Source organism: Sinocyclocheilus rhinocerous, unplaced genomic scaffold, assembly GCF_001515625.1.
Source record: "Sinocyclocheilus rhinocerous isolate Xijiao unplaced genomic scaffold, SAMN03320098_v1.1 scaffold148, whole genome shotgun sequence".
NCBI classification, from domain to species: domain Eukaryota; kingdom Metazoa; phylum Chordata; class Actinopteri; order Cypriniformes; family Cyprinidae; genus Sinocyclocheilus; species Sinocyclocheilus rhinocerous.
Window position 1 is genome coordinate 2,657,326 of NW_015653472.1, and position 13,403 is coordinate 2,670,728.

At 36.6% G+C, this 13,403-nt stretch overlaps 1 protein-coding gene across 1 annotated transcript in view; it reads right to left on the reverse strand.

The window, feature by feature from the left end:
• Window positions 1–13,403, reverse strand: part of LOC107716070 (basement membrane-specific heparan sulfate proteoglycan core protein-like) — a 107,246-nt gene that overhangs the window by 7,760 nt on the left and 86,083 nt on the right. Inside the window, exons 56-78 of the mRNA XM_016522390.1 lie at window positions 12,800–12,943; window positions 12,577–12,711; window positions 12,197–12,378; window positions 11,912–12,107; window positions 11,609–11,788; window positions 10,304–10,564; window positions 10,044–10,206; window positions 9,119–9,216; window positions 8,764–9,030; window positions 8,496–8,608; window positions 8,184–8,331; window positions 7,694–7,810; window positions 7,105–7,122; window positions 5,754–5,838; window positions 5,492–5,636; window positions 5,272–5,374; window positions 5,056–5,165; window positions 4,680–4,788; window positions 4,489–4,587; window positions 4,192–4,413; window positions 3,064–3,308; window positions 2,795–2,966; window positions 2,295–2,417 (exon numbers count right to left, since the gene is read on the reverse strand). Of these exons, the coding sequence (XP_016377876.1) occupies window positions 2,295–2,417; window positions 2,795–2,966; window positions 3,064–3,308; window positions 4,192–4,413; window positions 4,489–4,587; window positions 4,680–4,788; window positions 5,056–5,165; window positions 5,272–5,374; window positions 5,492–5,636; window positions 5,754–5,838; window positions 7,105–7,122; window positions 7,694–7,810; window positions 8,184–8,331; window positions 8,496–8,608; window positions 8,764–9,030; window positions 9,119–9,216; window positions 10,044–10,206; window positions 10,304–10,564; window positions 11,609–11,788; window positions 11,912–12,107; window positions 12,197–12,378; window positions 12,577–12,711; window positions 12,800–12,943 (3,435 nt within the window). The remainder of the gene's footprint in view (window positions 1–2,294; window positions 2,418–2,794; window positions 2,967–3,063; window positions 3,309–4,191; window positions 4,414–4,488; window positions 4,588–4,679; window positions 4,789–5,055; window positions 5,166–5,271; window positions 5,375–5,491; window positions 5,637–5,753; window positions 5,839–7,104; window positions 7,123–7,693; window positions 7,811–8,183; window positions 8,332–8,495; window positions 8,609–8,763; window positions 9,031–9,118; window positions 9,217–10,043; window positions 10,207–10,303; window positions 10,565–11,608; window positions 11,789–11,911; window positions 12,108–12,196; window positions 12,379–12,576; window positions 12,712–12,799; window positions 12,944–13,403) is intronic.

A 13,403-nucleotide genomic window follows, 5' to 3' on the forward strand; every position in this document is an offset into this window, starting at 1 on the left:
CACACACACGTACACATACATACTCATATATATATATATATATATAAATACAGTCGTGGTCAGAATTATTGGCACCCTTGGTAAATATGATTAAAAAAAACTGTGAAATATATATGCTATATCGTCCTAATGCACGGTGAGGAGGAGAGTTTGAGTGGCTAAAGACTCTCCAAGGACCACAGCTGGAGAATTGCAGAAAATAGTTGAGTCTCAGGGTCAGAAAACCTTTAAAAAAAAAAATCACACCTACACCGCATGTTGTTTGGGAGGGTTTCAAGAAAAATTCTCCTAGCTCATCCAAAAACAAACCCCAGCATATTCTGTTGTCAGACACGACTGGAACTTCAAATGGGACTGGCTTCTATGGTCAGATGTAACTAAAAAAATGAGCTTTTTAGCAACAAACACTCAAGATTGGTTTGGTGCACACAGGGATGAAAAGTACCCCATGTGTACAATGAAATATGCTGCTGTATTTTTAATGTTGCGGGCCTATATTTCTGCTGGAGGTCCTGGACATCTTTTTTAGATACATGGCATCTTTGATTCTATCAAATACCAACAGATAAAAAATAAAAAAGTGACTGACTCTGTTAGAAATCTTATAATGGGCCATGTTTGGATCTTCCAACCATACAATAATCCAAAAACAAACCTTAAAAACAACACAAAAATGGGTCACTGGGCACAAAACCAAGCTTCTGCTATGGCCATTCCAGTTCCCTGACCTGAACCCTATAGAAAATGAATGTGGTGAACAGAAGAGGAGAAGCAGCATCATGGAGCTGGGAATCTGAAGGGTCTGGAGAGATTCTGGACGAAGGAATTGTCTCTGATCTCTTTTCAGGTGCTCTCTAACCTCATCAGGCATTATAGGAGAAAACTCAGAGCTGTTATTATGCCAAATGGAGGTTTCAAAAAGCACTGAATAAAAGGGTGCCGTTAATTGTGTCCAATGTGTATTAGAGAAAAACATTTATGCCATAATGATTTCCCCCCATTTTAAATTCTTATTCTCCAATGAAAGGTTAGATTTATGTGAATTTTTAAAATAAAAGATCAAAATGATTAACAATGCAGATTTATTTTCACAGACTTCTTTGATCATATTTACCAAGGGTGCCAATAATTCTGACCACAACTGTACATTTGAACATTCTGTTATAATGCTACTCGGTCGTCACCTGTCTAATAAAATGCATAGCATATTAAAGCGTCTTTGGTGTTTCCATGTTTTCTACAAAACAAAACCGGAAATCGAGGGGTTATGACGTCATTGGCAGGCAACACAATGACACTATAGACACGGTCCGAGTCACTAGTTAAAATTGATGATTTCTCTGGATTTAAACATTCTTCGAAACATTTGGGATAAAGTACACAAGTCAGCAAAATATATAAAACTGTTCTAGTGGTTTTTGGATATTTGAATAAAAAAATCTTACATATTGTGCCTTTAAAACATGTAATGTAAAATAGATGTATAGGACTATTAAAAATCATTTTTGTTAATTGAAACAATCTGAAATAAAAAATATATATTAGATGAAATCAAAAACAAAAATTAAACTTAAAAAACTTTAATGGAAATTACAAAATTATTGCCTTGGCATCTAAGTAAAATGAAATAAGTTGAGATTGAAGTAAAAACACTAAAACGACAAACTAAAATAGAAATAAAGCTAAATATAAATATTTAAAAAAAACTAATAAAATGACAAAAGCACATAACATTACTAAAACAAACTAAAATTAAAATAAAAGCTGAAAATCAAAACAAAAGCTAAATGAAAATATTCATAAATTCTGTAATACTATACCAAATACAAAAATAACACTAGAATGAGAGACTGGGCTAGTTTAAAACTGTCTTAAATTAGAATAATTTTTGTGAATTCTCAAAACTAACATTTAAACATCATCATATTTATGCTCATATAGCTATCTGGATCGCAAGTGAACTGTATCTGTTTGATGAATGGGCAATAACAGTGAAAATGTGCATTAGCTTTTATTGTGTCAAAGACTAAGGCATGTGTCTTTCAAAAATAAGCCTACACTGAGAAATGTTATAACTAGCATCATTCTTGCCTTATAATATGTCCTTAATGGTAAAGTGGACTTTGGATGGAAAGAGCTGACAGTGATGTACAATATAACAGAAACACATAGCAAAAAATGTACAATATATACTGTATGTGCAACAATGCAGTCAACTAATCAGAGGGCAAAAATCATTTACAAAAAGATTTTTGCAAAACAATGTGTTACACATCTAGCAGTTGTGAACTAACCTTTCTCACAGTGCCGACCTGTGTAGCCGGCGGGACACACACAGTGGTTATTCACACAGCTGCCACCGTTCTGGCACTGAGAGGAGTCTCGACAGCTCTCCCTCACTATTTCACAACGGTCACCTGAGGAACAACAAGCAAGAAAATAAAAGGAAAATATGTAATAAATATGTATTAAACAACAATTATTAGAAATAAAATTTAGTGAAGAGGATTTTCAGAGCCTTAGCAAGCTAATCATAAACTTCAAGTACTACCATGATCAATATCAATACCAATTTTAAATACAAATGTTGTGTAATTTCTGAGAATAAAATGGGTAATTATACACATTTATCATTATATTATGAACATTAGGCACTACATTTTTTATTTAAATAAACTTAGCTAAATTAAGTTTCATTTAAACTAACAAATGCCAAACTTAAGCATACGCTTAAGCTATGCATTGTTTTTCGTGCTGATTGTTTTTCTACTTGACAGTTGGTTAAGCGACTTACCCTCGTATCCTTCAGAGCAGAGGCACTGGTACTCATACTCAGCACTGGCCATACAGGAGCCTCCGTGCAGACAAGGCCTGCGGTCACATGGGTTGCCATCTTTACACTGGCTGATGGCTCTGCTATCTATGAAGCTGTATGATAAATCCAACTTCTTTCCATTGATGAAGACCTGTACAGAAAAACAAAGCCAACACCAAACAATTTAATATTGAAACATGACTGTGGGGTGTAATGTACACAACACTTAGTGTGAAGGCCATTCTCACCTCTCCTATGCATCCATCAAAGAGCATGCTAACATTTGCGGGTTTGGGCAGGATGTCCATGCTGGGCACTCCTCCCAGATACATGGGTGTGTGGATATTAAGGCCCTGGGCCTTGCCTGGAGAAGACCTTGTGATCTCTCGTGCATGGTCCACCTTCAAGGAACCGTCCTTATTGAGCCGCTCAGCCACCACGCGATGCCACTGACCCAGAGACACGGGCTCCTGACTGCGCAGAACTGCTTGACCTGAGAGCGCGGAAAATAATGCATATTTAGCTTGGACAGGAAGGAATCAGGGCACTATTTTTTCTTCTGGGTTTTACTATTTGAAAGGTTACATTGCACTCAGGTGAGGAGGTACTTTTCACTTTGGTGTCAAATAACATTTTTTTGAAAGGTCAGGACCTTTTAAGGTGGGACAGTTCCATAACTATTTTTAAAGGGGTCACAACATTAGAGGTAAAAATCTATTTTTTAACAACTTTAGATAGATTAGGTTAACAATTATCTAACATAAAAGTAACCTATGCCCTGTCCCACATTTTTAGTCATTTTTAATTATATATATATATATATATATATAGACAGACAGACAGACAGACAGACAGACAGATAGATAGATAGATAAATTATAGCATTTCTTAAAAGCATAACTTGTATATAAGTTATAAGTTATTGCTATAAAATAATAAAACCACACAACTCAGGGCCTTGGTGTCCAAATTTAGGGCAAGATGGTTGTAAACATTGTATGAAATTAACAGAAAATAAGCCATTTCTTATTAATACAATATTTAGTCTGACCTCTCGAGGGTGATGATGACCATTTTCTGAAAATTAAGCACTCACTATTAGCGTTATTATTGTTAACTAAAACCAGAATAATTAAAAAAACATTTAAAATTAAATAAAAATTAAGTGAAATAAATTATTTAAAAATTTCAATAAATAATAATCAATAAAAATGTTTTTTTTTTAGCTACACCTAGTTTAAATACTAAATAAACTAATAACTAAAAACTAAAAATGACAAAAACACAACAAAATTATTAAAACTAACTAAAGAAAATATTTTTAAAAATCCAATACAAAATATTAACAAAGACTTAAAACTCAACAGATCTCTCACCTGTACCAAGTTCATATCGGAACTCAACATGTCCGTCCACCATGGATAACGTCACAAAGTCCTCCACTTTCATCTTTTTGCCACCGCTGAAGAACATCAGCCCATCAGAATCCATGGGCTTGAACTCCATCTCAATCCGGAGGTCGTAATGAATATTAGTAAGAGGAGGATATGCAATATAAGACTCGTCTCCATCAAACAATGGCGTTGTTACCAGAGTACCTGGGATTGTCACGAAGAGGAATAGTGAGAACCACATTCGACCTAAAAGAGCTTAGAAAATATACTGAACTTTACCATCCATGCACTTGTTTCCAGATTTGCCCAAGTGACAGCGGCAGTCGTAGCCCAAACTACTGGGTCGGTTAATACAGGTGGCATCTGGTCCACAGGCCTCTGTTGCAGTCATGGGCAAAAAGAATTATGAACAAAGTCGTCGATCAAGCTTGTTGTTTACAAATCCTAATCCTGATTTTACAAATGCTGACCTGTGTGACAGTGCCAGGAAGAGTGATGCTGACAGTTGCTTCCTGTGTATCCTCTCTGGCAACTGCATTTGTAGAGACTGGCTGTAGAGTCCTCACATATACCACCATTCTGAAACACACACACGACTTTTGAGCTGATCGATTTTCACAGGCCAAACACACAAAATGCACATCCTGGTACTTGGGACAAAGACTATTTGTCCACCTAAAATCATTGTGGTTGGTCCTGAGGACTAGCATTCAGATGCTACTGGTTTTGATTTTATTTTTCCTTCAGCAATTAAATTCACATATATTACTTTCAAAAGTGCCCAAATACTTTTTGGGGTCCCTGTGCGTACTAATTGAAAGAATTATTTTGTTTGTAGGGGATTACCTGACATGGGCGGTCCTTGCAAGTGGGACAATTCGAAACTCCAGTGGAGCTTTTATCAAAGTCCTTGAAAATGACCTCATCACCTTGGATAATCAGCTGCTTGATACAGCCTTGAAGAAAGACCAAAACACAGTGAAAGAAGACAATTGATAATAATGCTACAACTGATACTTTCCAACAAAATTCACATGGAACAGAATAACAAGGTTTTCTCACCAACAAACCCTGTCTTGAGGCCTGCAGTTTTAGCAAGCATGCTGTAGTTCGGATAACCGCCCACAAAAAGCTCCTCATTCAGATCCAGGCCCTTGAATTTTCCCTGCTCAGACACAGAACATGTTATACTACATTTGTTTAACTGCCACGATACTACCAATTAACACAGTTTATTGATAAGCATAACAAATCAGCATATTATGGAGAGAGGAATATGCACCTGTGAGGTCCCATTTATAGGAGCTTCTCCATCCACAACAAGAGAGCCCTGAGTCTGATTCCTATAGAGCTTCACTGTGTGAAACTCGCCCAGTTTAATGGGAGTAGGGTGACGAATAGTTGCCATACCAGAGCCCACATCAAACCTGTGGAAGGAAAATATGCACGTTTGGAACGTCACATCACAAACCCAAAGTTAAATCCAGTTTCAGACACAAAATGTTGCATCCTTGTGATTGCTTTGATATTTACGTTTAATGTACCTGAATTCAGGACGGCCACCCACCAACCCAAAAGATATGAAATCAGCGCCGGTGGTCTTCCTTTGTCCATTATAAAGAATCATACCTGGACATGAAGGAAAAAGTAAATCCAATGCCAGCATTCAGCTTACTTAACCAAACAGCTCGCCAGTGCACAAAGCCATTTTCTCTCTTTTTAAGCTGAAGGTAAAGCAGCATGCTGAGGGAAAATCTGCTGCCATGTTCAGCATTTTGCAAGCCACATGCCATGACTGGTACTGGTACTGTGTTGGATCACTGCTTGATTTCCAATATAAGATCCTGAAAAAAAACTTTTTGAGAACCACTGGTATAGAATATGCCCTCTGGGTTAGTCACTTTAATCAAGCTTGTCGAAACATAACCCTCCGTTTTTTTTTCATGTATGGATGCACAATATATGGGTTATGGGCAGATATTAGAAATTTTACATTTATTGGTAGGGCTGCACGATTTGGGGGGAAAAGTTCATTGGAATTTTTCTGATAAAAACTGTGATTGCAATTTTAAATAGAAATCCTGGTTTGCTGTGCTTGTTTGTACGGCTGCACAATTTAGTCAAAACTTTGTGATGATATAACCAGTGTTGGGAGTAACGCATTACAAAAGTAATAATATTACAGTAGTATATTACTTTTTGCTGTAACGCAGTAATATAACGCATTACTAATCAAATTTGGGTAATATTATTACTCGTTACAATCTCAGTAACGCAAGTTACAACAACGTATTTTAACTCAAAATTAAGTGGTGAATTTACTAACACCGCAAAACAGCACCAGAGATAACATGGATATAAAACAACAATAATAATAATATTTTTATATTTTTATTTAGGATTAATAATAATAATAATAATATTTACTACTACTACTACTACTACTACTAAATATAAAAAAACTAGAATATTACTATTATAAAAATGTAGTATTTATTTTACATTAAACTGTAAAAGTGCAATACTAATATTTATGGTTGTAACGTTAAACCATTAAACTTTTATTTTGACAGAAAACTGCAGAGAACTCTTAAAGCTTCTCTTTAAAATTACTGATTTTAATTTGGAGTTTTTTTAATTATTTAAAAAAAAAAAAAGTGTATAACTGTCATGACAGGGTGTAAAAGCTTCAGTCGCTCCATGATAACATTCCTGTATCATGCTGCAACCAACTCAGTGCCTTGATGAACACTATAATCTATTGTCATGCCTGCATATGTTCATAAGGGCCCTTCTAAGGGGCCAGTGAGAGATGCTGAGCTGCACTGCTCCATGCCATTAAAACATCTTGCAGCATGTGCTCTCTGGTACTCTCAGGCAAGCAAGCAGACTCACCGGCATACAAAATGAGCCCTTCATACCAAAGAGATGTGAAGGAGGGCAAAAAACAAAAAGAATAATTGAGTTTACATACAGGAATACACATATAAAAGAAACTGTACAAGGACTGAACATTTTAGAAACAATGTGCTCTTCACATAGTACATGCAATACTGCCAATTTATTTTAAAGGGACAGTTCAGATAAAAATTGTATCATCATTAACTGCAACTCATGATGTTTCACACCTGTATGGCTTTCTTTCTTCTGAGGAACAAACAATTAGACATTCTGAAGAAAAAACAGGTGATTTCCATTAAATGAGGAAATCAATATGGAATGAGTCAATATGGAAAAGACCTGCAAGAAGATTCTTCAAAATATCAAATTTTCTGTTGCACAGAAGAAAGTAAGTCATACAAGTTTCAAACAAAATTAGAGTGAGTAAATAAGAACAATTTTCATTTTTGGGTGAACTGTCCACTTCAAAAGGATAAACATTCCTTTTTTTCCCAGTAATGACAAACTTATAAACAAAGTCAAAACTGCATATTTAGAACTGCTTTGGTTCAGTGAAGTATCTGGAAGTTTTGAGGGTACTTACCATCAACATTGTCCGGCCTGAAGGTAATTTTGATGATGAATGCTTTGTAGGGGTTTTTGATAGTGGGGAGTGTGAGGTACGAGAGTGGTTCCTGGGTAAAATAGGGCATCACTCTCTCTGGAGGACCACAAGAACATGAATAAATGTTAGAGAGACAAGTAGGACATCACAGAAACTCTTCAGAAGAATAAACAGCTCATGAAAAACATGTCTTGGTGGTGGTAGCATTAGAGTTAAGGATGTTTCCAAATCTCCAAGCTATAAGACATCTAAAAAGCAGCATTTCGTAAGTCACTTTAGATTAAAAAAAAATCTGTTGACATTTAACCAGATCCTGTGTAGATTTTTAAGCAGAACTATACTTGTCAAACAATCCAGATGAAATCAGTGCACTCATCACAAAGCCACAATTACAGACAAGCAGCATTGTGACTTGACCTACACTGGAAAAAAATATGTAAGTACAAACAGAACGGACTTGCATACAGACCATGAACAACGAGTCTGGTGAAGGCCTCAACTTTCCCTTGTTTATTAGCAGCTGTACATGCATATGTTCCTGCATCTGAGTGTGTGACACCAGGGACTGTCAAGACATGTCCATCTTGTCTGCACTTAGGGGGTAACTCATTCTCCACCTGAAAGAAGAGCACAAACGAGCTTAACATTTATTTTCTGAAGTGAATATTTAGTTCTCTAAACAGGACTGAAAACTGTAATATGCTGCTGTGTGAACATATAGTACCATAGAATGTTGGCCTTCTGAATTAGGGCAAATTTAGCCATGAAACATAAAGGTTACCTTTGACCATGTGATGGTTGGGACTGGGTATCCAGACGCAATGCAAGGCAAGACCGCATCAGAGCCAACTGTTACTTCCTTTGACTCAGGCTGTGCAGAAATCTGAGGCAAGGCTACAAAGTACATAATTTTTAGGAATCAAATGTCAGTTATATTTATGAGACGCTATTTGTAGAAGACTTTGAGCTTGACGTCTTTAAGGTGTCACATAATACAAATAAAAACCAATGGCAAAAAAAATCCGTCCTGGATATAACAATGTACTCACACTGGATATTAAGGACCACCTGGTTATACTCCGAGCCAACATTATTAGTGGCGGTGCAGCGGTACTGTCCTGAATCTGATTCGACCACATGATCTATCCTCAGGATGTTCCCCCTTATCTCCACATGATCTGGAAGAGAGCCTCCCATTTTACTCCAGCGCACCGTGGGCTCAGGATCACCGATCGCATGACACTCAAACTCCACTGAGTTGCCCACCATCACCGTCTGTACTGGTGTGCGCACGTTGATCATCACTTTGGGTAGAGCTGCGAAGCCAAAGAGCACAGTCATTAGTTTTAAAGTTTAGTAACTCAAGATTTGGAAACAAATTGCAATTTGGATATCATAAGGGACCTTGAATGGTGAGTTTGCCACTGTCCTGAGCCTGTCCAAACAGACTTGTAGCTCTGCAGGTGTAGATTCCCTCATTGCTTTGCTCAAGGTTCTCGATCCTGCACAAATAGTAACAAAGGTTATGAAGGAAGGACACACAGCATAACTCAAAGCATTAGGGGCACAACTATTATGTATTTTATTATTTAAAAAAGTAGTATGTATCAGAAAACATTATTTAACTGAAATACAATTTATAAATAATTAATTGTAGTAAAATATAGGTAATTGAAGTTTGTGTAAGAAAAATGATTAAAAAATATTTTTAATCATGTTAAGCGAAATATAAACTATAGTAGTTTTTCTGAAAGAAATTAATAATTTTAATTCAGCAAGGACATTCTGAATTGACCAAAAGGTGACAAAAGAATTTTATACATTTAGAATTTAAAAAAAATTATATTTGAAATAAATGCTGTTCTTGTGAACTTTCTTTTCATCAAAGAATCCTGACAAATCACAGTTCCGCAACACATTATCACAGTATTTGCAAACATATTAAGCAGCACAACTGTTTTCAACATTGATAAGAATGAGAAATATTTCTTGAGCATCAAATCAGCATATTAGAATAATTAGAAAATTGTAATTTTATTTCACAATAGTTCTCTTTTTACTCTATTTTTGATTAAATAAATCCAGTCTTGGTGAGCATAAGAAACTTTTTTCAAAAACATGAATGTTGTGATAGCATAAGTTTATTAATAAACACAAACCAACATTTGATGGCGAAGTAGTCAAGCCCTACTGAGTCATATCCTAATTTATGCTACCATCTGTGCTACCCATTGTTACCCATTCTGGTATTTTTTAATCTAATAAATTTTACTTAATTTTAATATTTATTGTGTGATAGTCAATGCTGATATGAGATAATGAGATTCACCTGAGCACTTCGTCTTTAATGTGATGATTTGGCGGAAGAACTCCTCCCTCCTTCAGCCACTCAATCTCAATGTGAGACCCTCCTTTAGCAGCACAGGTGAACTCCACAGCGCTGCCCAGAGCCTTCACTTCCACCTGTGGGGACACTTTCACTGACAGGGGTGCTGCAGGACACAGAGGTCAGAGGTCAAGCTGAATGTCAGTTAGAATTCATCTGATGATCACTTTGTGAGTTTGACTCACTGAACTGTCAGCACTCACATCGGACAGACACTCTGGCCAGCGCTTCACTCTTGCCAACCTTGTTGCTGGCCACACACTTGTATGTCCCAGCATCGCTCTCCTTGGCCAGGTTGATCTGGAGGTCTCCTCCTTGCTGCTGAGCAGTAGGAGGCAAGCTGCCATTGACCTTGGTCCACTCAAAACGCAGGGGTGGGGTGCCATGGGCCAGGCATTGCAGTCGGATTACTTCACCCACTCGCACAGACACGTCATCGGGCAAGGAAGTGGCATAGGGTGGGGCTGCTCCAACCAAAGAAACGTCAGTTAGAGGATGCTGGATAATCACCACTGGCTCATGTTAGAGAGCTTTATAACAACAGGAAAATGTGTTTCACACATCTTGGAGAAATTCAGACAAAAGTTACAATCTTAAAATGTAAAAAAAAAAAAAAATTAGACTAAAACAAAATAAATAAACTTGAAAAAAAATTGTAAATTTTTTTAGAGGATATATCTTATTTAGTGTATTTTTCTTACTCTGTTGCCATCTTCTTTTAAACTTAAATCTAACTAAATTTTGAGAGGTTTATGCTTAAAACAAGAAAAAAAAAAGTTTACCAATGGTGTAAGAAAATTAATTAAATAAAGATCTAAATTAATTAAAGATATATTATATAAAATGTATTAATATCTTATTAAATGCAGATACATTTGTAGATATATTATAGATGTTTAGATTTTTTTGATGAAATAGTGATGTTTAGATGAAATGCTAAAATAACCCGTTTTTTTTCCTGGCAAACAAGAAAAAAATACAGAATAAGACTTTTTTTTTTTTTGGGCAACGGACATGAAAATTTGTAGAAAATAAATTACAAGATAAATTAATTCAATATAAATTATCTAAAATGTATTATTACCTTATGAAATATTATGAATACCGTATGACATTTTGAACATTAAACATGCTTTAAGTATATTTAGATTTGTTTTCTGGCAAACAAAAATACTGAATAAAAAATTTAATAAAAATAAATATACTAAAAATACTGAATATGAAAATAATTTTTTGCAATGTAAGAGTGCATAATAATTTTGTAATAAATATCTAGATGTTAGACATGATTGTTTGTAAAGGATGCATGATAAATGTTTTTTTTTTCACAATATGTTCTCAGAAGTCATAATATTGTAAACAATGAAAGTACATTTATTTGGTTTGGTGGAAATTTTTCCTGGAAAACAAAGTAAAAATATTATTAAGAAAATGATTATTGAAGTGTAAAATGAACATGCATCAGATTAACAAGGAATAAAAATGATATATGAATAAGTTAAGCTCACTGTCTACTTCCAGCATGATTGTGACTTCACTGGTGCCCATGTGGTTAGTAGCGTTGCAGACATATTGACCAGAGTCCTGACGGCCCACATTAGTTAAGATCAGGCTGTTGTCAACAATTTTGTGTCTCCAAGGCAAAGACGACCGTTCTTTAGACCATGTGATGGTGGGCTTTGGGAATCCTTTAGGTAAGATACAAAAGCTTTAAGGCACACTCTTTAATATAGACATATTGTCTGCTTGCATTTTTACCTATTGTGTTTTAACAGCCATAACTTTCAACCGCTGCTTACGGTTGCACCTACCATGGGCATCACAATGAAGTGTTGTTGTTGATCCCTCTACCACAACTATCATAGGCTCACGTACGCTGGCACGGGGAACAGTTGGCACCTGAGGCCCTCCTTCAACAAACACCTCCACTCGAGTTTCAGTTGTGCCTTGGTTGTTCTGTGCAGTGCACACATATGTGCCACTGTCTTCAGGCCGTGCAACTAAGATCTGAACACAGAATTAAACACACTCTGATTAAAATATAGAGGCAAACCACTGTGAAATCAACAAAGGCTTGACTACAAACAGCCCGTAACCTGCATGACAGCACTGGAATCGGCAGGCACGGGGCTGCTCAGCATCGTCTTGCGGTTGTTGTCCAGTCTGTGCCATCTGACAGAGGGTCTTGGCTCTCCAGCAGCCTGGCATTCGAGATTGATGGGATCGCCGATCCTGATTCGCACCGGTCCTGCAGGGGTCACTACAGCCTTAGGTGATTCTAAAAATGAAATCAGACAAAAATATAAGAATAGGCTCCTAAAATGGAACAACAAAAGTATCTGAACATCAGAAAAATGGTGTGCACTAATTGAAATGGCAATAATGATTATTTCTGGTTTTCTGATTATCCACTGGTTTTCCAATGCCCCCTCCTAGTAGCTTTCCTTTTCCTAGTTCACATCAATTGTGGTTATACCTCTCACAATGAGTGATGCAATGCTGTGGGTCATTCCGAACAGGTTGCTGGCCACGCAGCGATAGGTGCCCTGGTTTTTGGCTTGAGCATTGGTAATAGTCATGACTGAATTGTCAGGTCCAATTTTCACATTATCTACAGAGCAAAAGAAAATAAGCAAAATCATTTCTATTCAGGCATCATACTAATTACACTGAAATGAAAGTGAATTGCAGCAGTGTACCTGGCAGAGGCAGGTTGTTGGTGGGTTTCCACTCCAAACGCACCGGCTGGGCTCCGCTGTGGACCCTGCACCTGAAGCTCGCTAACTCGCCCTGCTTCACTGCTGCGCTATGAGGCTCAATGGAGATAATGGGGCTCTGGAGACCTACTCCAAAATCAGACCACAAAATACAGTGGGCATATGTTGAGCATCAGACCCAGGGAAATTAAAATGAAGGACTTGGGGTAAAAATGGCACTGAAAGGGGCAAAAAATATGCCAGACATTTAAAACATGAGGGGGTGGGGTCTGATTTTTGATCTAGTTATGGGTTTAGTGCTTGTCTAGATAAAGTAGTGAACTCTTCTTGTATTAATTCTCTATTTGTTATCTCAGTCATTTTTAGTCTTTTTTTTTTTAGCACTGTTCATTGTTTTTCCTCATGATCATGTTAGGAAATTGTAACATTTCCAGGAGCTAGTCTGTGATCTTATTGCATTCTGAATCCAGAATGTGTTTTTTTTCCACCACACCCATGAAAATACTCAGCCAAATTACCTACTGTTTTTTTTTGACAAACAGTAAGGTTGTGTGGTGGTATTTTAAATATATACAGTACATTCACA